The sequence below is a fragment of the Engystomops pustulosus genome, chromosome 2 (genome assembly GCF_040894005.1).
Source record: "Engystomops pustulosus chromosome 2, aEngPut4.maternal, whole genome shotgun sequence".
Lineage (NCBI taxonomy): Eukaryota > Metazoa > Chordata > Amphibia > Anura > Leptodactylidae > Engystomops > Engystomops pustulosus.
The window spans coordinates 264,914,581-264,940,016 of record NC_092412.1 but is presented as its reverse complement, the minus strand read 5'-3'; the positions used below and the strand labels follow the sequence as shown (position 1 = coordinate 264,940,016).

The window sequence follows — 25,436 nt, the reverse complement described above, 5'->3', positions numbered from 1 at the left end:
CGGGTCCCCTGCGCCCCCGTCCCCAGGCCACATCCCTCAGGCCCAGGACAATGCTCCCTGCGCTGCAGAGCCAGAGGTCAGGGCGGGGTTAATCCCCCGTGAACTGTTTGTACGCGCAAAGAAAAAAAATCGCCACGCGGCGGCTGACAGCGGAGAATTGTGTTATTACTGGACGTGATTGGCCGGCGGGAGGCGTCGTGTCTTGTACTTTGGACAGAGAGGGGGCACCCGGCCCCTCACCTATAGCCGGGGCCTGCTGGAACCGCAGCCTGTGTGCAGGTAAGTACCACGTGTGTAGCCAGGGGCAGGGGCTACTGCAGGGGGCAAAACCTCCGGCGCCATCACAGCACAACTCTACCAGGGTCATCACCCGAATATACAGGGATATCACCCAGGACATCACTCCAATGTACAGGGGATCCCAGCATCACCTGCTCAACGTCACTGCAAACAGTCTCCTCTCTCCGGGGTGTAATGGCTGATAACAGAGAGTAATAGATTGTATCCCCCCTGTACAGTCTCCACTCCCCGGGATGTAATGGCTGATAACAGAGAGTAATAGATTGTATCCCCCTGTACAGTCTCCACTCCCCGGGATGTAATGGCTGATAACAGAGAGTAATAGATTGTATCCCCCCTGTACAGTCTCCTCTCCCCGGGATGTAATGGCTGATAACAGAGAGTAATAGATTGTATCCCCCCCTGTACAGTCTCCTCTCCCCGGGGTGTAATGGCTGATAACAGAGAGTAATAGATTGTATCCCCCCCTGTACAGTCTCCTCTCCCCGGGGTGTAATGGCTGATAACAGAGAGTAATAGATTGTATCCCCCCTGTACAGTCTCCTCTCCCCGGGATGTAATGGCTGATAACAGAGAGTAATAGATTGTATCCCCCCTGTACAGTCTCCTCTCCCCGGGATGTAATGGCTGATAACAGAGAGTAATAGATTGTATCCCCCCTGTACAGTCTCCTCTCCCCGGGGTGTAATGGCTGATAACAGAGAGTAATAGATTGTATCCCTCCCTGTACAGTCTCCTCTCCCCGGGGTGTAATGGCTGATAACAGAGAGTAATAGATTGTATCCCCCCTGTACAGTCTCCTCTCCCCGGGATATAATGGCTGATAACAGAGAGTAATAGATTGTATCCCCCCTGTACAGTCTCCTCTCCCCGGGGTGTAATGGCTGATAACAGAGAGTAATAGATTGTATCCACCCTGTACAGTCTCCTCTCCCCGGGATGTAATGACTGATAACAGAGAGTAATAGATTGTATCCCCCTGTACAGTCTCCTCTCCCCGGGGTGTAATGGCTGATAACAGAGAGTAATAGATTGTATCCCCCCTGTACAGTCTCCTCTCCCCGGGATGTAATGGCTGATAACAGAGAGTAATAGATTGTATCCCCCTGTACAGTCTCCTCTCCCCGGGGTGTAATGGCTGATAACAGAGAGTAATAGATTGTATCCCCCCTGTACAGTCTCCTCTCCCCGGGATGTAATGGCTGATAACAGAGAGTAATAGATTGTATCCCCCCTGTACAGTCTCCTCTCCCCGGGATGTAATGGCTGATAACAGAGAGTAATAGATTGTATCCCCCCCCCTGTACAGTCTCCTCTCCCCGGGATGTAATGGCTGATAACAGAGAGTAATAGATTGTATCCCCCCTGTACAGTCTCCTCTCCCCGGGGTGTAATGGCTGATAACAGAGAGTAATAGATTGTATCCCCCCTGTACAGTCTCCTCTCCCCGGGATGTAATGGCTGATAACAGAGAGTAATAGATTGTATCCCCCCCCTGTACAGTCTCCTCCCCCCAGGATGTAATGGCTGATAACAGAGAGTAATAGATTGTATCCCCCCTGTACGGTCTCCTCTCCCCGGGATGTAATGGCTGATAACAGAGAGTAATAGATTGTATCCCCCCCTGTACAGTCTCCTCTCCCCGGGATGTAATGGCTGATAACAGAGAGTAATAGATTGTATCCCCCTGTACAGTCTCCTCTCCCCGGGGTGTAATGGCTGATAACAGAGAGTAATAGATTGTATCCCCCCCCCTGTACAGTCTCCTCTCCCCGGGGTGTAATGGCTGATAACAGAGAGTAATAGATTGTATCCCCCTGTACAGTCTCCTCTCCCCGGGGTGTAATGGCTGATAACAGAGAGTAATAGATTGTATCCCCCCTGTACAGTCTCCTCTCCCCGGGGTGTAATGGCTGATACCAGAGAGTAATAGATTGTATCCCCCCTGTACAGTCTCCTCTCCCCGGGATGTAATGGCTGATAACAGAGAGTAATAGATTGTATCCCCCCTGTACAGTCTCCTCTCCCCGGGATGTAATGGCTGATAACAGAGAGTAATAGATTGTATCCCCCCCTGTACAGTCTCCTCTCCCCGGGATGTAATGGCTGATAACAGAGAGTAATAGATTGTATCCCCCCTGTACGGTCTCCTCCCCCCAGGATGTAATGGCTGATAACAGAGAGTAATAGATTGTATCCCCCCCTGTACAGTCTCCTCTCCCCGGGATGTAATGGCTGATAACAGAGAGTAATAGATTGTATCCCCCCCTGTACAGTCTCCTCTCCCCGGGGACAATACATAACACTGGCTGCAGAGAGCACAGAGCACAGCAGTGTGAGGTCTGATTACACATCTCTCCAGGGACAATACATAACACTGGCTGCAGGGAGCACAGAGCACAGCAGTGTGAGGTCTGATTACACATCTCTCCAGGGACAATACATAACACTGGCTGCAGAGAGCACAGAGCACAGCAGAGTGAGGTCTGATTACACATCTCTCCAGGGACAATACATAACACTGGCTGCAGAGAGCACAGAGCACAGCAGTGTGAGGTCTGATTACACATCTCTCCAGGGACAATACATAACACTGACTGCAGAGAGCACAGCAGTGTGAGGTCTGATTACACATCTCTCCAGGGACAATACATAACACTGGCTGCACAGAGCACAGGGCACAGCAGTGGGAGGTCTGATTGCACATCTCTCCAGGGACAATACATAACACTGACTGCAGAGAGCACAGAGCACAGCAGTGTGAGGTCTGATTACACATCTCTCCAGGGACAATACACAGCACTGGCTGCAGTCTATAGGGTCACACCTGGCAGCCTCTATACAGTGAGGGTATATATAATATATATTACCCTTATATATTGCTCCTGTGTCTATACATTAACCTCTCGGGGTGCAGAGGGCGCAGCAGGGTGAGGCTTCTGCGTCACATTCACAGCTGCAGGAGTGACGTCTGTCATTGATTAATCCACAGAATGTGTTTGGCAGGTTCCATCTCCATAAGATTAGTTACTAGTTATAGTGTCTAGACTGGATACACTGTAACAAACCCTCAGCACCAGACATGAGAACCGAAGCGGCCGGTCCAGCAGAAGAGGAGCGCACAGGAGACCCCGATATGTAAGGAGTGGGGGAAAGCCCTGTCCTAATGTCACACCGGAGGGTGTAACCCTCAGCTAATCTCTCCACTGTCCAGGTAGTTTGGTACAGTGTGTCAGGTTTACAAATGTTAGAAGAATAGTCACTGCAGCTCTGTGTGTGACTGGAGTACAGAACTTAACTGCAAGATTGTAAATGCTGTGGCTGTGACTGGAGTATAGGAGATGTTCTTTGTATAGTATTGTAAATGCAGCTCTGGCTGTGACTGGAGTATAGGAGATGTTGTATGTATAGTATTGTAAATGCAGCTCTGGCTGTGACTGGAGTATAGGAGATGTTGTATGTATAGTATTGTAAATGCAGCTCTGGCTGTGACTGGAGTATAGGAGATGTTGTATATATAATATTGTAAATGCAGCTCTGGCTGTGACTGGAGTATAGGAGATGCTGTATCTATAGTATTGTAAAGGCAGCTCTGGCTGTGACTGGAGTATAGGAGATGCTGTATCTATAGTATTGTAAAGGCAGCTCTGGCTGTGACTGGAGTATAGGAGATGTTGTATCTATAATATTTGTAAATGCAGCTCTGGCTGTGACTGGAGTATAGGAGATGTTGTATCTATAGTATTGTAGATGCAGCTCTGGTTGTGACTGGAGATCTTGGTGAGACTGGAGAAGAAGGATTAGGGTAACTAGAGAAAAGTGAATGCAGCTTTAGATGTAACTTGAGACAAAGATGCATCAGAGAGGTTGTGACTATTAGCTAAGACCAGAATATCAGATGCTGCTCCGGCTGTGACTAGAGGATGATAGACCGGCTTTCCCTGAAAATAAGGCAGTGTCTTATATTAAATTTTGCTCCTATAGAGGCGCCGGGTCTTATTTTCAGGGGTCGTCTTATTTTTCCCTGACCAAAAATTCATATTTATTGTTCAACAAAAATCCTGATCCTCATGGGGCCCCATCTCCCATGTTCTTACATGACCCTTCTCCTCCATGTCGCTGCTCGTCCGTGATTCCATCCCATGACGGCCACTAGGTCTATGTATATATATATATAATATACTGGGTCTATATATATATTATACTGGGTCTATGTGTATATATATAATATACTGGGTCTATACATATAACATACTGGGTCTATATATATAATATACTGGGTCTATATATATAATATACTGGGTCTATGTATAATATACTGGGTCTATATATATAATATACTGGGTCTATGTATATAACATACTGGGTCTATATATATAATATACTGGGTCTATGTATAATATACTGGGTCTATGTATATAATATACTGGGTCTATACATATAACATACTGGGTCTATATATATAATATACTGGGTCTATGTATAATATACTGGGTCTATGTATATAATATACTGGGTCTATATATATAATATACTGGGTCTATGTATATAATATACTGGGTCTATACATATAACATACTGGGTCTATGTGTATAATATACTGGGTCTATACATATAACATACTGGGTCTATATATATAATATACTGGGTCTATGTATAATATACTGGGTCTATGTATATAATATACTGGGTCTATATATATAATATACTGGGTCTATGTATAATATACTGGGTCTATGTATATAATATACTGGGTCTATATATATAATATACTGGGTCTATGTATATAATATACTGGGTCTATACATATAACATACTGGGTCTATATATATAATATACTGGGTCTATGTATAATATACTGGGTCTATGTATATAATATACTGGGTCTATACATATAACATACTGGGTCTATATATATAATATACTGGGTCTATATATATAATATACTGGGTCTATGTATATAATATACTGGGTCTATACATATAACATACTGGGTCTATATATATAATATACTGGGTCTATGTATAATATACTGGGTCTATGTATATAATATACTGGGTCTATACATATAACATACTGGGTCTATATATATAATATACTGGGTCTATGTATAATATACTGGGTCTATGTATATAATATACTGGGTCTATATATATAATATACTGGGTCTATACATATAACATACTGGGTCTATGTGTATATATATAATATACTGGGTCTATACATATAACATACTGGGTCTATATATATAATATACTGGGTCTATATATATAATATACTGGGTCTATGTGTATATATATAATATACTGGGTCTATACATATAACATACTGGGTCTATATATATAATATACTGGGTCTATATATATAATATACTGGGTCTATGTATATAATATACTGGGTCTATGTATATAATATACTGGGTCTATACATATAACATACTGGGTCTATATATATAATATACTGGGTCTATGTATAATATACTGGGTCTATGTATATAATATACTGGGTCTATATATATAACATACTGGGTCTATATATATAATATACTGGGTCTATGTATAATATACTGGGTCTATGTATAATATACTGGGTCTATACATATAACATACTGGGTCTATATATATAATATACTGGGTCTATGTATAATATACTGGGTCTATGTATATAATATACTGGGTCTATATATAATATACTGGGTCTATGTATATAATATACTGGGTCTATGTATATAATATACTGGGTCTATGTATATAATATACTGGGTCTATACATATAACATACTGGGTCTATATAGATAATATACTGGGTCTATATATATAATATACTGGGTCTATGTATATAATATACTGGGTCTATACATATAACATACTGGGTCTATATATATAATATACTGGGTCTATATATATAATATACTGGGTCTATGTGTATAATATACTGGGTCTATGTATATAATATACTGGGTCTATATATATAATATACTGGGTCTATGTATATAATATACTGGGTCTATATATATATATTATACTGGGTCTATGTATATAATATACTGGGTCTATGTATATAATATACTGGGTCTATATATATAATATACTGGGTCTATATATATATTATACTGGGTCTATGTATATAATATACTGGGTCTATATATATAATATACTGGGTCTATGTATATAATATACTGGGTCTATACATATAACATACTGGGTCTATATATATAATATACTGGGTCTATATATATAATATACTGGGTCTATGGATATAATATACTGGGTCTATGGATATAATATACTGGGTCTATGTATATAGTATACTGGGTCTATGTATATAGTATACTGGGTCTATGTATATAATATACTGGGTCTATATATATATATTATACTGGGTCTATATATATATTATACTGGGTCTATATATATAATATACTGGGTCTATGTATATAATATACTGGGTCTATATATATAATATACTGGGTCTATGTATATAATATACTGGGTCTATGTATATAATATACTGGGTCTATATATATATTATACTGGGTCTATATATATATTATACTGGGTCTATGTATATAATATACTGGGTCTATGTGTATAATATACTGGGTCTATATATATAATATACTGGGTCTATGTATATAATATACTGGGTCTATGTATAATATACTGGGTCTATATATATAATATACTGGGTCTATGTATATAATATACTGGGTCTATGTATATAATATACTGGGTCTATGTATATAATATACTGGGTCTATGTATATAATATACTGGGTCTATGTATATAATATACTGGGTCTATGTATATAATATACTGGGTCTATGTATAATATACTGGGTCTATATATATAATATACTGGGTCTATGTATATAATATACTGGGTCTATGTATATAATATACTGGGTCTATGTATATAATATACTGGGTCTATGTATATAATATACTGGGTCTATGTATATAATATACTGGGTCTATGTATAATATACTGGGTCTATGTATGTAATATACTGGGTCTATGTATATAATATACTGGGTCTATGTATAATATACTGGGTCTATATATATAATATACTGGGTCTATGTATATAATATACTGGGTCTATGTGTATAGTATACTGGGTCTATGTGTATAATATACTGGGTCTATGTATATAATATACTAGGTCTATGTATATAATATACTGGGTCTATGTATATAATATACTGGGTCTATGTATATAATATACTGGGTCTATGTATATAATATACTGGGTCTATGTATATAATATACTGGGTCTATGTATGTAATATGCTGGGTCTATATATAATATACTGGGTCTATGTATATAATATACTGGGTCTATGTATATAATATACTGGGTCTATGTATATAATATACTGGGTCTATGTATATAATATACTGGGTCTATGTATATAATATACTGGGTCTATGTATAATATACTGGGTCTATGTATATAATATACTGGGTCTATGTATAATATACTGGGTCTATGTATAATATACTGGGTCTATGTGTATAATATACTGGGTCTATATATAATATACTGGGTCTATGTATATAATATACTGGGTCTATGTATATAATATACTGGGTCTATATATATAATATACTGGGTCTATGTATATAATATACTGGGTCTATACATATAACATACTGGGTCTATATATATAATATACTGGGTCTATGTATATAATATACTGGGTCTATGTATATAATATACTGGGTCTATGTATATAATATACTGGGTCTATGGATATAATATACTGGGTCTATGTATAATATACTGGGTCTATGTGTATAATATACTGGGTCTATATATAATATACTGGGTCTATGGATATAATATACTGGGTCTATGTGTATAATATACTGGGTCTATGGATATAATATACTGGGTCTATGTATATAATATACTGGGTATATGTATATAATATACTGGGTCTATGTATAATATACTGGGTCTATGTATATAGTATACTGGGTCTATGTATATAATATACTGGGTCTATGTATATAATATACTGGGTCTATGTATATAATATACTGGGTCTATGTATATAATATACTGGGTCTATATATAATATACTGGGTCTATGTATATAATATACTGGGTCTATGTATATAATATACTGGGTCTATGTATATAATATACTGGGTCTATGTATATAATATACTGGGTCTATGTATAATATACTGGGTCTATGTATATAATATACTGGGTCTATGTATATAATATACTGGGTCTATGTATATAATATGCTGGGTCTATGTATATAATATACTGGGTCTATGTATATAATATACTGGGTCTATACATATATTATACTGGGTCTATGTATATAATATACTGGGTCTATGTATATAATATACTGGGTCTATGTATATAATATACTGGGTCTATGTATATAATATACTGGGTCTATGTATATAATATACTGGGTCTATATATATATTATACTGGGTCTATGTATATAATATACTGGGTCTATATATATAATATACTGGGTCTATGTATATAATATACTGGGTCTATGTATATAATATACTGGGTCTATGTATATAATATACTGGGTCTATGTATATAATATACTGGGTCTATATATAATATACTGGGTCTATGTATATAATATACTGGGTCTATGTATATAATATACTGGGTCTATGTATATAATATACTGGGTCTATGTATATAATATACTGGGTCTATGTGTATAATATACTGGGTCTATGTATGGATATATAATATACTGGGTCTATGTATATAATATACTGGGTCTATGTATATAATATACTGGGTCTATGTATATAATATACTGGGTCTATGTATATAATATACTGGGTCTATGTGTATAATATACTGGGTCTATGTATATAATATACTGGGTCTATGTATATAATATACTGGGTCTATGTATATAATATACTGGGTCTATGTATATAATATACTGGGTCTATATATAATATACTGGGTCTATGTATATAATATACTGGGTCTATGTATATAATATACTGGGTCTATGTATATAATATACTGGGTCTATGTATATAATATACTGGGTCTATATATAATATACTGGGTCTATGTATATAATATACTGGGTCTATATATAATATACTGGGTCTATGTATATAATATACTGGGTCTATGTATAATATACTGGGTCTATGTATAATATACTGGGTCTATGTATATAATATACTGGGTCTATGTATATAATATACTGGGTCTATGTGTATAATATACTGGGTCTATGTGTATAATATACTGGGTCTATGTGTATAATATACTGGGTCTATGTATACAATATACTGGGTCTATGTATATAATATGCTGGGTCTATGTATATAATATACTGGGTCTATGTATATAATATACTGGGTCTATGTATATAATATACTGGGTCTATGTATATAGTATACTGGGTCTATGGATATAATATACTGGGTCTATGTATATAATATACTGGGTCTATGTATATAATATACTGGGTCTATGTATATAATATACTGGGTCTATGGATATAATATACTGGGTCTATGTATATAATATACTGGGTCTATGTATATAATATACTGGGTCTATGTATATAATATACTGGGTCTATGTATATAATATACTGGGTCTATGTATATAATATACTGGGTCTATGGATATAGTATACTGGGTCTATGTATATAATATACTGGGTCTATGGATATAATATACTGGGTCTATGGATATAATATACTGGGTCTATGGATATAATATACTGGGTCTATGGATATAATATACTGGGTCTATGGATATAATATACTGGGTCTATGGATATAATATACTGGGTCTATGTATATAATATACTGGGTCTATGTATATAATATACTGGGTCTATGGATATAATATACTGGGTCTATGGATATAATATACTGGGTCTATATATATATTATACTGGGTCTATGTATATAATATACTGGGTCTATGTATATAATATACTGGGTCTATATATATAATATACTGGGTCTATGGATATAATATACTGGGTCTATGGATATAATATACTGGGTCTATGGATATAATATACTGGGTCTATGTATATAATATACTGGGTCTATGTATATAATATACTGGGTCTATGTATATAATATACTGGGTCTATGGATATAATATACTGGGTCTATGGATATATTATACTGGGTCTATGTATATAATATACTGGGTCTATGTATATAATATACTGGGTCTATGTATATAATATACTGGGTCTATGTATATAATATACTGGGTCTATGTATATAATATACTGGGTCTATGTATAATATACTGGGTCTATGGATATAATATACTGGGTCTATGTATAATATACTGGGTCTATGGATATAATATACTGGGTCTATGTATAATATACTGGGTCTATGGATATAATATACTGGGTCTATGTATAATATACTGGGTCTATGGATATAATATACTGGGTCTATGTATAATATACTGGGTCTATGGATATAATATACTGGGTCTATGGATATAATATACTGGGTCTATGTATATAATATACTGGGTCTATGTATATAATATACTGGGTCTATGGATATAATATACTGGGTCTATGTATAATATACTGGGTCTATGGATATAATATACTGGGTCTATATATAATATACTGGGTAATGTATATAATATACTGGGTCTATGTATAATATACTGGGTCTATGTATAATATACTGGGTCTATGGATATAATATACTGTGTCTCCTTTTCTGGGGAGCCCTTATATGTCTTATATATAGGGCTGTGTGTTCTATGCCGTGCTCCTCCTGTCCTGGGGGTGGCCTGTAGGGCGGCGCTGTCCCATGTCACGTCCCTCTGTGTCTCTGCAGGCCGGGGCCGGGGGATGCCGACATGTCCCTCATTTGCCTGTCAGACTTTGAAGCTTACGCCAAGGAGCACCTACCTAAGGCCACGTGGGAGTACTACGCCGCGGGAGCCGACGACTGCTACACGCGGGATGACAACCTACAGGCCTTCACCAGGTAAGTACCAGTGCCCAGAGGCTGTCAGCGCTGAGCAGGGGGCAGATAACCAGACATTATGTGCCCTACAGGATACGGCTGAGACCCCGGATGCTGCGGGACGTGTCCATGACCGACACCAGAACCACCATATTAGGAACCGAGATCAGCGCCCCCATAGGGATCGCCCCGACAGCCTTCCACTGCCTGGCCTGGCCCGACGGAGAGATGAGCACCGCCAGAGGTAGGGGGCGACAGAGAGGGCGGGGTATAACTATATACATGTATCCCTATATACAGGGGATCCCCAGGTTATACCGGCTGTACATATATCACTATATACAGGGGATCCCCAGGTTATACCGGCTGTACATATATCATTATATACAGGAGATCCCCAGGTTATACCGGCTGTACATATATCATTATATACAGGAGATCCCCAGGTTATACCGGCTGTACATATATCATTATATACAGGAGATCCCCAGGTTATACCGGCTGTACATATATCATTATATACAGGAGATCCCCAGGTTATACCGGCTGTACATATATCATTATATACAGGAGATCCCCAGGTTATACCGGCTGTACATATATCATTATATACAGGAGATCCCCAGGTTATACCGGCTGTACATATATCATTATATACAGGAGATCCCCAGGTTATACCGGCTGTACATATATCATTATATACAGGAGATCCCCGGGTTATACCGGCTGTACATATATCATTATATACAGGAGATCCCCGGGTTATACCGGCTGTACATATATCATTATATACAGGAGATCCCCAGGTTATACCGGCTGTACATATATCATTATATACCGGAGATCCCCAGGTTATACCGGCTGTACATATATCACTATATACAGGAGATCCCCAGGTTATACCGGCTGTATATATATATCATTATATACAGGAGATCCCCAGGTTATACCGGCTGTACATATATCACTATATACAGGAGATCTCCAGGTTATACCGGCTGTACATATATCATTATATACAGGGGATCCCCAGGTTATAGCGGCTGTACATATATCATTATATACAGGAGATCCCCAGGTTATACCGGCTGTACATATATCATTATATACAGGAGATCCCCAGGTTATACCGGCTGTACATATATCACTATATACAGGAGATCCTCAGGTTATACCGGCTGTACATATATCATTATATACAGGAGATCCCCAGGTTATACCGGCTGTACATATATCATTATATACAGGAGATCTCCAGGTTATAGCGGCTGTACATATATCATTATATACAGGAGATCCCCAGGTTATACCGGCTGTACATATATCATTATATACAGGAGATCCCCAGGTTATACCGGCTGTACATATATCATTATATACAGGAGATCCCCGGGTTATACCGGCTGTACATATATCACTATATACAGGAGATCCCCAGGTTATATACAGGAGATCCCCAGGTTATACCGGCTGTACATATATCATTATATACAGGAGATCCCCAGGTTATATACAGGAGATCCCCAGGTTATACCGGCTGTACATATATCATTATATACAGGAGATCCCCAGGTTATACCGGCTGTACATATATCATTATATACAGGAGATCTCCAGGTTATAGCGGCTGTACATATATCATTATATACAGGAGATCCCCAGGTTATACCGGCTGTACATATATCATTATATACAGGAGATCCCCAGGTTATACCGGCTGTACATATATCATTATATACAGGAGATCCCCAGGTTATACCGGCTGTACATATATCATTATATACAGGAGATCCCCAGGTTATACCGGCTGTACATATATCACTATATACAGGAGATCCCCAGGTTATACCGGCTGTACATATATCATTATATACAGGAGATCCCCAGGTTATACCGGCTGTACATATATCACTATATACAGGAGATCCCCAGGTTATAGCGGCTGTACATATATCATTATATACAGGAGATCCCCAGGTTATACCGGCTGTACATATATCATTATATACAGGAGATCCCCAGGTTATACCGGCTGTACATATATCATTATATACAGGAGATCCCCAGGTTATACCGGCTGTACATATATCATTATATACAGGAGATCCCCAGGTTATACCGGCTGTACATATATCATTATATACAGGAGACCCCCAGGTTATACCGGCTGTATATATATCATTATATACAGGAGATCCCCAGGTTATACCGGCTGTACATATATCATTATATACAGGAGATCCCCAGGTTATACCGGCTGTACATATATCATTATATACAGGAGATCCCCAGGTTATACCGGCTGTACATACATCACTATATACAGGAGATCCCCAGGTTATACCGGCTGTACATATATCATTATATACAGGAGATCCCCAGGTTATAGCGGCTGTACATATATCATTATATACAGGAGATCCCCAGGTTATACCGGCTGTACATATATCATTATATACAGGAGATCCCCAGGTTATACCGGCTGTACATATATCATTATATACAGGAGATCCCCAGGTTATACCGGCTGTACATATATCATTATATACAGGAGATCCCCAGGTTATACCGGCTGTACATATATCATTATATACAGGAGACCCCCAGGTTATACCGGCTGTACATATATCATTATATACAGGAGATCCCCAGGTTATACCGGCTGTACATATATCATTATATACAGGAGATCCCCAGGTTATACCGGCTGTACATATATCATTATATACAGGAGATCCCCAGGTTATACCGGCTGTACATATATCATTATATACAGGAGATCTCCAGGTTATAGCGGCTGTACATATATCATTATATACAGGAGATCCCCAGGTTATACCGGCTGTACATATATCATTATATACAGGAGATCCCCAGGTTATACCGGCTGTACATATATCATTATATACAGGAGATCCCCAGGTTATACCGGCTGTACATATATCATTATATACAGGAGATCCCCAGGTTATACCGGCTGTACATATATCACTATATACAGGAGATCCCCAGGTTATACCGGCTGTACATATATCATTATATACAGGAGATCCCCAGGTTATACCGGCTGTACATATATCATTATATACAGGAGATCCCCAGGTTATACCGGCTGTACATATATCATTATATACAGGAGATCCCCAGGTTATACCGGCTGTACATATATCATTATATACAGGAGATCCCCAGGTTATACCGGCTGTACATATATCATTATATACAGGAGACCCCCAGGTTATACCGGCTGTATATATATCATTATATACAGGAGATCCCCAGGTTATACCGGCTGTACATATATCATTATATACAGGAGATCCCCAGGTTATACCGGCTGTACATATATCATTATATACAGGAGATCCCCAGGTTATACCGGCTGTACATATATCATTATATACAGGAGACCCCCAGGTTATACCGGCTGTATATATATCATTATATACAGGAGATCCCCAGGTTATACCTGCTGTACATATATCATTATATACAGGAGATCCCCAGGTTATACCGGCTGTACACATACCATTATATACAGGAGATCCCCAGGTTATACCGGCTGTACATATATCACTATATACAGGAGATCCCCAGGTTATACCGGCTGTACATATATCATTATATACAGGAGATCCCCAGGTTATACCGGCTGTACATATATCATTATATACAGGAGATCCCCAGGTTATACCGGCTGTACATATATCATTATATACAGGAGATCCCCAGGTTATACCGGCTGTACATATATCATTATATACAGGAGATCCCCAGGTTATACCGGCTGTACATATATCATTATATACAGGAGATCCCCAGGTTATACCGGCTGTACATATATCATTATATACAGGAGATCCCCAGGTTATACCGGCTGTACATATATCATTATATACAGGAGATCCCCAGGTTATACCGGCTGTACATATATCATTATATACAGGAGATCCCCGGGTTATACCGGCTGTACATATATCATTATATACAGGAGATCCCCAGGTTATACCGGCTGTACATATATCACTATATACAGGAGATCCCCAGGTTATACCGGCTGTACATATATCATTATATACAGGAGATCTCCAGGTTATAGCGGCTGTACATATATCATTATATACAGGAGATCCCCAGGTTATACCGGCTGTACATATATCATTATATACAGGAGATCCCCAGGTTATACCGGCTGTACATATATCATTATATACAGGAGACCCCCAGGTTATACCGGCTGTACATATATCATTATATACAGGAGATCCCCAGGTTATACCGGCTGTACATATATCATTATATACAGGAGATCCCCAGGTTATACCGGCTGTACATATATCATTATATACAGGAGACCCCCAGGTTATACCGGCTGTACATATATCACTATGTACAGGAGATCCCCGGGTTATACCGGCTGTACTTTTATCACTATGTACAGGAGATCCCCGGGTTATACCGGCTGTACATATATCACTATGTACAGGAGATCCCCGGGTTATACCGGCTGTACATATACCATTATATACACGAGATCCCCAGGTTATACCGGCTGTACATATATCACTATGTACAGGAGATCCCCGGGTTATACCGGCTGTACTTTTATCACTATGTACAGGAGATCCCCGGGTTATACCGGCTGTACATATATCACTATGTACAGGAGATCCCCGGGTTATACCGGCTGTACATATATCACTATGTACAGGAGATCCCCGGGTTATACCGGCTGTACATATACCATTATATACACGAGATCCCCAGGTTATACCGGCTGTACATATATCACTAAGTACAGGAGATCCCCGGGTTATACCGGCTGTACTTTTATCACTATGTACAGGAGATCCCCGGGTTATACCGGCTGTACATATATCATTATATACAGGAGATCCCCAGGTTATACCGGCTGTACATATATCATTATATACAGGAGATCCCCAGGTTATACCGGCTGTACATATATCATTATATACAGGAGATCCCCAGGTTATACCGGCTGTACATATATCATTATATACAGGAGATCCCCAGGTTATACCGGCTGTACATATATCACTATATACAGGAGATCCCCAGGTTATACCGGCTGTACATATATCACTATATACAGGGGATCCCCAGGTTATACCGGCTGTACATATATCATTATATACAGGAGATCCCCAGGTTATACCGGCTGTACATATATCACTATGTACAGGAGATCCCCGGGTTATACCGGCTGTACATATATCACTATGTACAGGAGATCCCCGGGTTATACCGGCTGTACATATATCACTATATACAGGAGATCCCCAGGTTATAGCGGCTGTACATATATCATTATATACAGGAGATCCCCAGGTTATACCTGCTGTACATATATCATTATATACAGGAGATCCCCAGGTTATACCGGCTGTACACATACCATTATATACAGGAGATCCCCAGGTTATACCGGCTGTACATATATCACTATGTACAGGAGATCCCCGGGTTATACCGGCTGTACATATATCACTATGTACAGGAGATCCCCGGGTTATACCGGCTGTACATATATCACTATATACAGGAGATCCCCGGGTTATACCGGCTGTACATCTATCATTATATACAGGAGATCCCCGGGTTATACCGGCTGTACATATATCATTATATACAGGAGATCCCCAGGTTATACCGGCTGTACATATATCATTATATACAGGAGATCCCCAGGTTATAGCGGCTGTACATATATCATTATATACAGGAGATCCCCGGGTTATACCGGCTGTACATATATCACTATGTACAGGAGATCCCCGGGTTATAGCGGCTGTACATATATCATTATATACAGGAGATCCCCAGGTTATACCGGCTGTACATATATCATTATATACAGGAGATCCCCGGGTTATACCGGCTGTACATATATCACTATGTACAGGAGATCCCCGGGTTATAGCGGCTGTACATATATCATTATATACAGGAGATCCCCGGGTTATACCGGCTGTACATATATCACTATGTACAGGAGATCCCCGGGTTATAGCGGCTGTACATGTATCGGTGTATACCCAGGTTATAGCGGCTGTACATGTATCGGTGTATACCCAGGTTATAGCGGCTGTACATGTATCGGTGTATACCCAGGTTATAGCGGCTGTACATGTATCGGTGTATACCCAGGTTATAGCGGCTGTACGTGTGTCGGTGTATACCCAGGTTATAGCGGCTGTACTTACCTGTAACCCCCTGTTCTGTGTTGCAGCTGCGGAAGCTGTGAATGTCTGTTATGTGTCCAGCACTTATTCCACGTGTTCTGTGGAGGAGATCGTTGGTGCTGCTCCGGATGGGTTCCGCTGGTTCCAGTTGTACATCTATCGGGACCGGAAGCTCTCGGAGCGGCTGGTGCGGCGGGTGGAGGCGCTGGGGTACAAGGCGCTGGTCCTCACCGTGGATGTGCCGTACACCGGGAAGAGGAGGAGCGACGTCCGCAATAACTTCCGCCTTCCTCCTCACCTGAAGGTGAAGAACTTTGAAGGAATCTTCGAGGTGAGAGGATCCACCGTGCAGCCAATCAGGGAGCAGAGATCTGGCCAGGGGTGAGATGGCACCAGAGGGGGAGACGCTGTCGTGTGTTACGCTAGTTGTACCGCCAGTCACCGGATGGTCACACAGGATGAGACCCCTCTGGTAGGACGTGCACACCATGTGTGGAGCAGCTCAGGACTGATGGGGACAGGGGAGATCTTGTACCTCACTATCCCCACTATCCACTGCATCCACAGATCTGCACAGACACAAAGCTCTCCTGCTAGCTACACACAGAAAGCATAGTAACATGACCTCCCCTGCCTCCAGCACGAGCAGCATAACATGACCCACCTCCCTCCAGAAAGAGCAGGGAGCAGCATGACACACCCTCCCCCTGCACCCAGAAAGAGCAAGGCGTAAGCGGCATCATGCAACCTTCCCCTGCCCCCACAAAGAGCAGGGAGTAGTATCATATGACCCACCCTCCCTCCAGAGAGAGCAGGGAGCAGCATCATAAGACCTTCCTCCAGAAAGAGCAGAGAGTAGCATTACATGGCCTTCCCCCTGCTCCAGAGTAAGTGGCAGGATACCATCACTTCTCCCTTCAGAGTGAGCAGGGAGCAACAGCACTACATGACCCCCCTCCATCCAGAGTGAGCAGCAGTATTTCCATGATTTTTTCCCCTCGCTCCAGAGTGAGCAGGGAGAAGCATCACATGACCAGCCACTCACTCCAGAGTGAGCAGGGAGCAGCAGCATCACATGATCTGCCCCTCTCTCCAGAGTGAGCAGGGAGCAGCAGCATCACATGATCTGCCCCTCTCTCCAGAGTGAGCAGGGAGCAGCAGCATCACATGATCTGCCCCTCTCTCCAGAGTGAGCAGGGAGCAGCAGCATCACATGATCTGCCCCTCTCTCCAGAGTGAGCAGGGTCCATCAGCATCACATGATCTGCCCCTCTCTCCAGAGTGAGCAGGGAGCAGCAGCATCACATGATCTGCCCCTCTCTCCAGAGTGAGCAGGGTCCATCAGCATCACATGATCTGCCCCTCTCTCCAGAGTGAGCAGGGAGCAGCATCACATGACCTCTCCCTCCCTCTAGCAGTTAAGATCCATCCATCTTCTTGTGGTTACACTCTACAGTCTCAGAGAAAATCAGTGACTGCAGGGACAGTAGGAGGACACATGGGAGTTGTGGTTAAAGTGAAGGAGAAAAGAGAAACATTGGAGGAAATCTCCATCAGACTCCATCCTGATATCCAGGGACATTACTCATAGATTCGGGACTGTGGGAACTTCTTCTATGTGTTACCCCTGACCTCCTCCTTCAAATAGCTACTGTTACCAGAGACATTGGGAGAGGGCGGAGGAGAGAGAGACATGCGGGAGAGGGCGGAGGAGAGAGAGACATGCGGGAGAGGGCGGAGGAGAGAGAGACATGCGGGAGAGGGCGGAGGAGAGAGAGACATGCGGGAGAGGGCGGAGGAGAGAGAGACATGCGGGAGAGGGCGGAGGAGAGAGAGACATGCGGGAGGGGGCGGAGGAGAGAGAGACATGCGGGAGAGGGCGGAGGAGAGAGAGACATGCGGGAGAGGGCGGAGGAGAGAGAGACATGCGGGAGAGGGCGGAGGAGAGAGAGACATGCGGGAGAGGGCGGAGGAGAGACAGACATGTGGGAGAGGGCGGAGGAGAGACAGACATGCGGGAGAGGGCGGAGGAGAGACAGACATGCGGGAGAGGGCGGAGGAGAGAGAGACATGCGGGAGAGGGCGGAGGAGAGAGAGACATGCGGGAGGGGGCGGAGGAGAGAGAGACATGCGGGAGGGGGAGGAGGAGAGAGAGACATGCGGGAGAGGGAGGAGGAGAGAGAGACATGCGGGAGGGGGAGGAGGAGAGAGAGACATGCGGGAGGGGGAGGAGGAGAGAGAGACATGCGGGAGGGGGCGGAGGAGAGAGACATGCGGGAGGGGGCGGAGGAGAGAGACATGCGGGAGGGGGAGGAGGAGAGAGACATGCGGGAGGGGGAGGAGGAGAGAGACATGCGGGAGGGGGAGGAGGAGAGAGACATGCGGGAGGGGGAGGAGGAGAGAGACATGCGGGAGGGGGAGGAGGAGAGAGACATGCGGGAGGGGGAGGAGGAGAGAGACATGCGGGAGGGGGAGGAGGAGAGAGACATGCGGGAGGGGGAGGAGGAGAGAGAGACATGCGGGAGGGGGAGGAGGAGAGAGAGACATGCGGGAGGGGGAGGAGGAGAGGGGGAGACGTGGGGAGGGGGCGGAGTAGAGAGAGACATGGGGGAGGGGGAGGAGGAGAGAGAGACACTGGGAGGGGGCGGTGGAGAGGGGGAGACGTGGGGAGGGGGCGGATCTGGGGGATCCTCCTATAATTTTCAGTATTCCGGGATTGTAGCTGTGTATTATCGGATGTAACGCTGCTCTGCACGGACCTCCCACCCATCTCCTGTGTTTTAGGACCAGTGCGGCCCTGATAATTACGGGGTCCCGGCCAACACCCTGGACCCCTCCATTAGCTGGAAAGATGTTCATTGGTTGAGAAGTTTGACCCGTCTGCCAATCATTGTCAAGGGAATCCTGACCAAGGAGGATGCGGAGCTGGCAGTAGAGCACGGCGTGCAGGGCATCATCGTATCCAACCACGGGGGGCGCCAGCTGGACGGGGAACTGGCCACGGTATGTGACCCCAAGGGGGGTTCTGGAAAGTCCAAATGCAAAGATCCTGGATTTAGATTTCCTGGGGAGACGTGGGGAGGGGGCGGAGGAGGAGAGGGGGAGACGTGGGGAGGGGGCGGAGGAGGAGAGGGGGAGACGTGGGGAGGGGGAGGAGGATGAGAGGGGGAGACGTGGGGAGGGGGAGGAGGAGGAGAGGGGGAGACGTGGGGAGGGGGAGGAGGAGGAGAGGGGGAGACGTGGGGAGGGGGAGGAGGAGGAGAGGGGGAGACGTGGGGAGGGGGCGGAGGAGGAGAGGGGGAGACGTGGGGAGGGGGAGGAGGAGGAGAGGGGGAGACGTGGGGAGGGGGAGGAGGAGGAGAGGGGGAGACGTGGGGAGGGGGCGGAGGAGGAGAGGGGGAGACGTGGGGAGGGGGCGGAGGAGGAGAGGGGGAGACGTGGGGAGGGGGAGGAGGAGGAGAGGGGGAGACGTGGGGAGGGGGCGGAGGAGGAGAGGGGGAGACGTGGGGAGGGGGAGGAGGAGGAGAGGGGGAGACGTGGGGAGGGGGCTTGAACTGTGCATCAAGCTGTGTCCCCCCTGCTTTACCGTGCATCAAGCTGTGTCCCCCCTGCTTTACCCTGCAGCTCTGTGTCCCCCCTGCTTTACCCTGCAGCTCTGTGTCCCCCCTGCTTTACCCTGCAGCTCTGTGTCCCCCCTGCTTTACCCTGCAGCTCTGTGTCCCCCCTGCTTTACCCTGCAGCTCTGTGTCCCCCCTGCTTTACCCTGCAGCTCTGTAGGTACCAGTATATGGGGGTCTCGGACCTCCGCTCTGTGCCCCCCCTCACTCTCCTGTGTCCGTAGATTGACGCCCTCTCTGAGATTGTGGAGACGGTGCACGGTCGGGTCGAGGTCTATGTGGATGGGGGGATCCGGACCGGCAGCGACGTCCTGAAGGCTCTGGCCCTTGGAGCAAAGTGCGTGTTCATTGGCCGGCCGGTTGTGTGGGGTCTGGCATACAAGGTAGGGGGTCTGTATTATTTGGGGGGCGGTCATCCCCCCTGCTTTACCCTGCAGCTCTGTAGGTACCAGTATGTGGTACTGCTGCTTCTATTCTGCTGTGTCTGACACCCGCTCTCTTCCTCAGGGCGAGGAGGGCGTCCGGGGCGTCCTGCAGATCCTGGCCGAGGAATTCCGTCTGTCCATGGCGCTCTCTGGTGAGGAGGCTACACACTGGCTCTGGGCTGCAGAGCTGACAATCTAAGCCATTCCATAGACACATTATAATAGCCCTCCCTTGTGCTGGGATCATACTGACGCATAGTAACTGCCGGACCATTGGGTTCAGGATTGTGGTTCTGATGTTCTCACTTCCCTTCTGCTCTACAGGGTGTCGCAATGTCTCCGAAATCACCCGAAACCTCATCCATTCCTCCAAACTGTGAAGACTCGCAGGGAAGAGGAATCTAGAACCCTCCGAATTCTGGAACGAGAAGATGATGACGCCCCCCCCCTCCCCCTCTAATGGACTATCATGTGATTTACTGGAACATGAGATGATTTTATGTTCCTGATTCAAAACTTCTGGAGCAGTTCTTGATTGCTGGACCCAGAACATCTCCCGTATTGTAGCCGTTAGCTCATCGTGACAGCGGCCGTTACTGGTTCTAGGTCACACAATGTGACAGAATGAATAAACCAGAGAAACGCAAACGATCTGGAAAATCCAGTCTGTGACGGACAGTACCGGGGTAATAGCTCTAGAACGCCCTCCATATAATAGTTATTCTAGAATATCATCCTTATGGCAGGCTGTACACACCGGTAATCTAGAACATCTTCATGATGACAGAACAGGGGAAATCCCTCTAGAACCCCAATCTATAACACACAGAGCGGCTCCATTCACTGAATCCATCATATTTTTTGGTTTGTTATATGATAGACGATTCTAGAATAACAATGCATTCTAGATCTACTGCTTGATCAAGGCGGCTGCCAATGACTGTGACTCTAGAACATCCTCATTGGTTATGTGGGGGGTGCAGGACTGATTCCAAAACCTTCCTAAATCCTCTCTTTCTGTGGACACGGCTGGGGCGAGGGTTGAAGGATGTTCTAGAGTCAGTCCCTGTCGCCTCATGAAGAAGATGTGGACATCACATTGTAGCCAATTCTCATTCTCCCTGTAGCCGGAGGATGTTCTAGAGCTACTTTGATGATGACTGAATCTAGAACATGCGATACCAACCAGAGAAGGTCTCACATCAGCAACATGACGGAGGCTCCAGGAGTAATAAGACTCTAGAACGTGTAATATAATGACCGGCAGCACAGATGCATCATGGGCACATTCTGTAATAACGGACTCTAGAACGTGTAATATAATGACCGGCAGCACAGATGCATCATGGGCACATTCTGTAATAACAGACTCTAGAACGTGTAATATAATGACTGGCAGCACAGATGCATCATGGGCACATTCTGTAATAATAGACTCTAGAACGTGTAATATAATGACCGGCAGCACAGATGCATCATGGGCACATTCTGTAGTAACAGACTCTAGAACGTGTAATATAATGACCGGCAGCACAGATGCATCATGGGCACATTCTGTAATAACAGACTCTAGAACCTGTAATATAATGACTGGCAGCACAGATGCATCATGGGCGCATTCTGTAATAACAGACTCTAGAACGTGTAATATAATGACCGGCAGCACAGATGCATCATGGGCACATTCTGTAATAAGACTCTAGAACGTGTAATATAATGACCGGCAGCACAGATGCATCATGGGCACATTCTGTAATAACAGACTCTAGAGCGTGTAATATAATGACCGGCAGCACAGATGCATCATGGGCACATTCTGTAATAACAGACTCTAGAACGTGTAATATAATGACTGGCAGCACAGATGCATCATGGGCACATTCTGTAATAACAGACTCTAGAACGTGTAATATAATGACCGGCAGCACAGATGCATCATGGGCACATTCTGTAATAACGGACTCTAGAACGTGTAATATAATGACCGGCAGCACAGATGCATCATGGGCACATTCTGTAATAGACTCTAGAACGTGTAATATAATGACCGGCAGCACAGATGCATCATGGGCACATTCTGTAATAAGACTCTAGAACGTGTAATATAATGACCGGCAGCACAGATGCATCATGGGCACATTCTGTAATAACAGACTCTAGAACGTGTAATATAATGACCGGCAGCACAGATGCATCATGGGCACATTCTGTAATAACAGACTCTAGAACGTGTAATATAATGACCGGCAGCACAGATGCATCATGGGCACATTCTGTAATAACAGACTCTAGAACGTGTAATATAATGACCGGCAGCACAGATGCATCATGGGCACATTCTGTAATAAGACTCTAGAACGTGTAATATAATGACTGGCAGCACAGATGCATCATGGGCACATTCTGTAATAACAGACTCTAGAACGTGTAATATAATGACCGGCAGCACAGATGCATCATGGGCACATTCTGTAATAAGACTCTAGAACGTGTAATATAATGACTGGCAGCACAGATGCATCATGGGCACATTCTGTAATAGACTCTAGAACGTGTAATATAATGACTGGCAGCACAGATGCATCATGGGCACATTCTGCAATAGACTCTGGAACGTGTAATATAATGACTGGCAGCACAGATGCATCATGGGCACATTCTGTAATAGACTCTGGAACGTGTAATATAATGACCGGCAGCACAGATGCATCATGGGCACATTCTGTAATAACAGACTCTAGAACGTGTAATATAATGACTGGCAGCACAGATGCATCATGGGCACATTCTGTAATAGACTCTAGAACGTGTAATATAATAACTGGCAGCACAGATGCATCATGGGCACATTCTGTAATAGACTCTAGAACGTGTAATATAATGACCGGCAGCACAGATGCATCATGGGCACATTCTGTAATAACAGACTCTAGAACGTGTAATATAATGACCGGCAGCACAGATGCATCATGGGCACATTCTGTAATAACAGACTCTAGAACGTGTAATATAATGACCGGCAGCACAGATGCATCATGGGCACATTCTGTAATAGACTCTAGAACGTGTAATATACTGACCGGCAGCACAGATGCATCATGGGCACATTCTGTAATAACAGACTCTAGAACATGTAATATAATGACCGGCAGCACAGATGCATCATGGGCACATTCTGTAATAACGGACTCTAGAACGTGTAATATAATGACCGGCAGCACAGATGCATCATGGGCACATTCTGTAATAACGGACTCTAGAACGTGTAATATAATGACCGGCAGCACAGATGCATCATGGGCACATTCTGTAATAACAGACTCTAGAACGTGTAATATAATGACTGGCAGCACAGATGCATCATGGGCACATTCTGTAATAACAGACTCTAGAACGTGTAATATAATGACTGTCAGCACAGATGCATCATGGGCACATTCTGTAATAGACTCTAGAACGTGTAATATAATGACCGGCAGCACAGATGCATCATGGGCACATTCTGTAATAAGACTCTAGAACGTGTAATATAATGACCGGCAGCACAGATACATCATGGGCACATTCTGTAATAACAGACTCTAGAACGTGTAATATAATGACCGGCAGCACAGATGCATCATGGGCACATTCTGTAATAGACTCTAGAACGTGTAATATAATGACCGGCAGCACAGATGCATCATGGGCACATTCTGTAATAGACTCTAGAACGTGTAATATAATGACCGGCAGCACAGATGCATCATGGGCACATTCAGTAATAACAGACTCTAGAACGTGTAATATAATGACCGGCAGCACAGATGCATCATGGGCACATTCTGTAATAACAGACTCTAGAACGTGTAATATAATGACCGGCAGCACAGATGCATCATGGGCACATTCTGTAAT

General features: G+C 43.2%; 1 protein-coding gene across 3 annotated transcripts in view; it reads left to right on the top strand.

Annotated features, from left to right (window-relative positions):
• The window catches only part of LOC140119726 (2-Hydroxyacid oxidase 2-like), a 36,563-nt gene extending 14,373 nt beyond the window's left edge, over nt 1-22,190 (top strand). Inside the window, exons 1-8 of one of the 3 annotated variants that reach the window (XM_072139076.1) lie at nt 128-279; nt 11,160-11,312; nt 11,384-11,535; nt 17,545-17,828; nt 20,282-20,500; nt 21,339-21,497; nt 21,622-21,691; nt 21,864-22,190. In XM_072139076.1, the coding sequence (XP_071995177.1) occupies nt 11,182-11,312; nt 11,384-11,535; nt 17,545-17,828; nt 20,282-20,500; nt 21,339-21,497; nt 21,622-21,691; nt 21,864-21,919 (1,071 nt within the window). In that variant the 5' untranslated portion in view covers nt 128-279; nt 11,160-11,181 and the 3' untranslated portion in view covers nt 21,920-22,190. Of the gene's footprint in view, nt 1-127; nt 280-3,306; nt 3,439-11,159; nt 11,313-11,383; nt 11,536-17,544; nt 17,829-20,281; nt 20,501-21,338; nt 21,498-21,621; nt 21,692-21,863 lie in introns of those variants that run through there. The other 2 variants (XM_072139074.1, XM_072139075.1) reach the window with 2 other exon arrangements.
• The last annotated feature ends 3,246 nt before the right edge of the window (nt 22,191-25,436 follow it).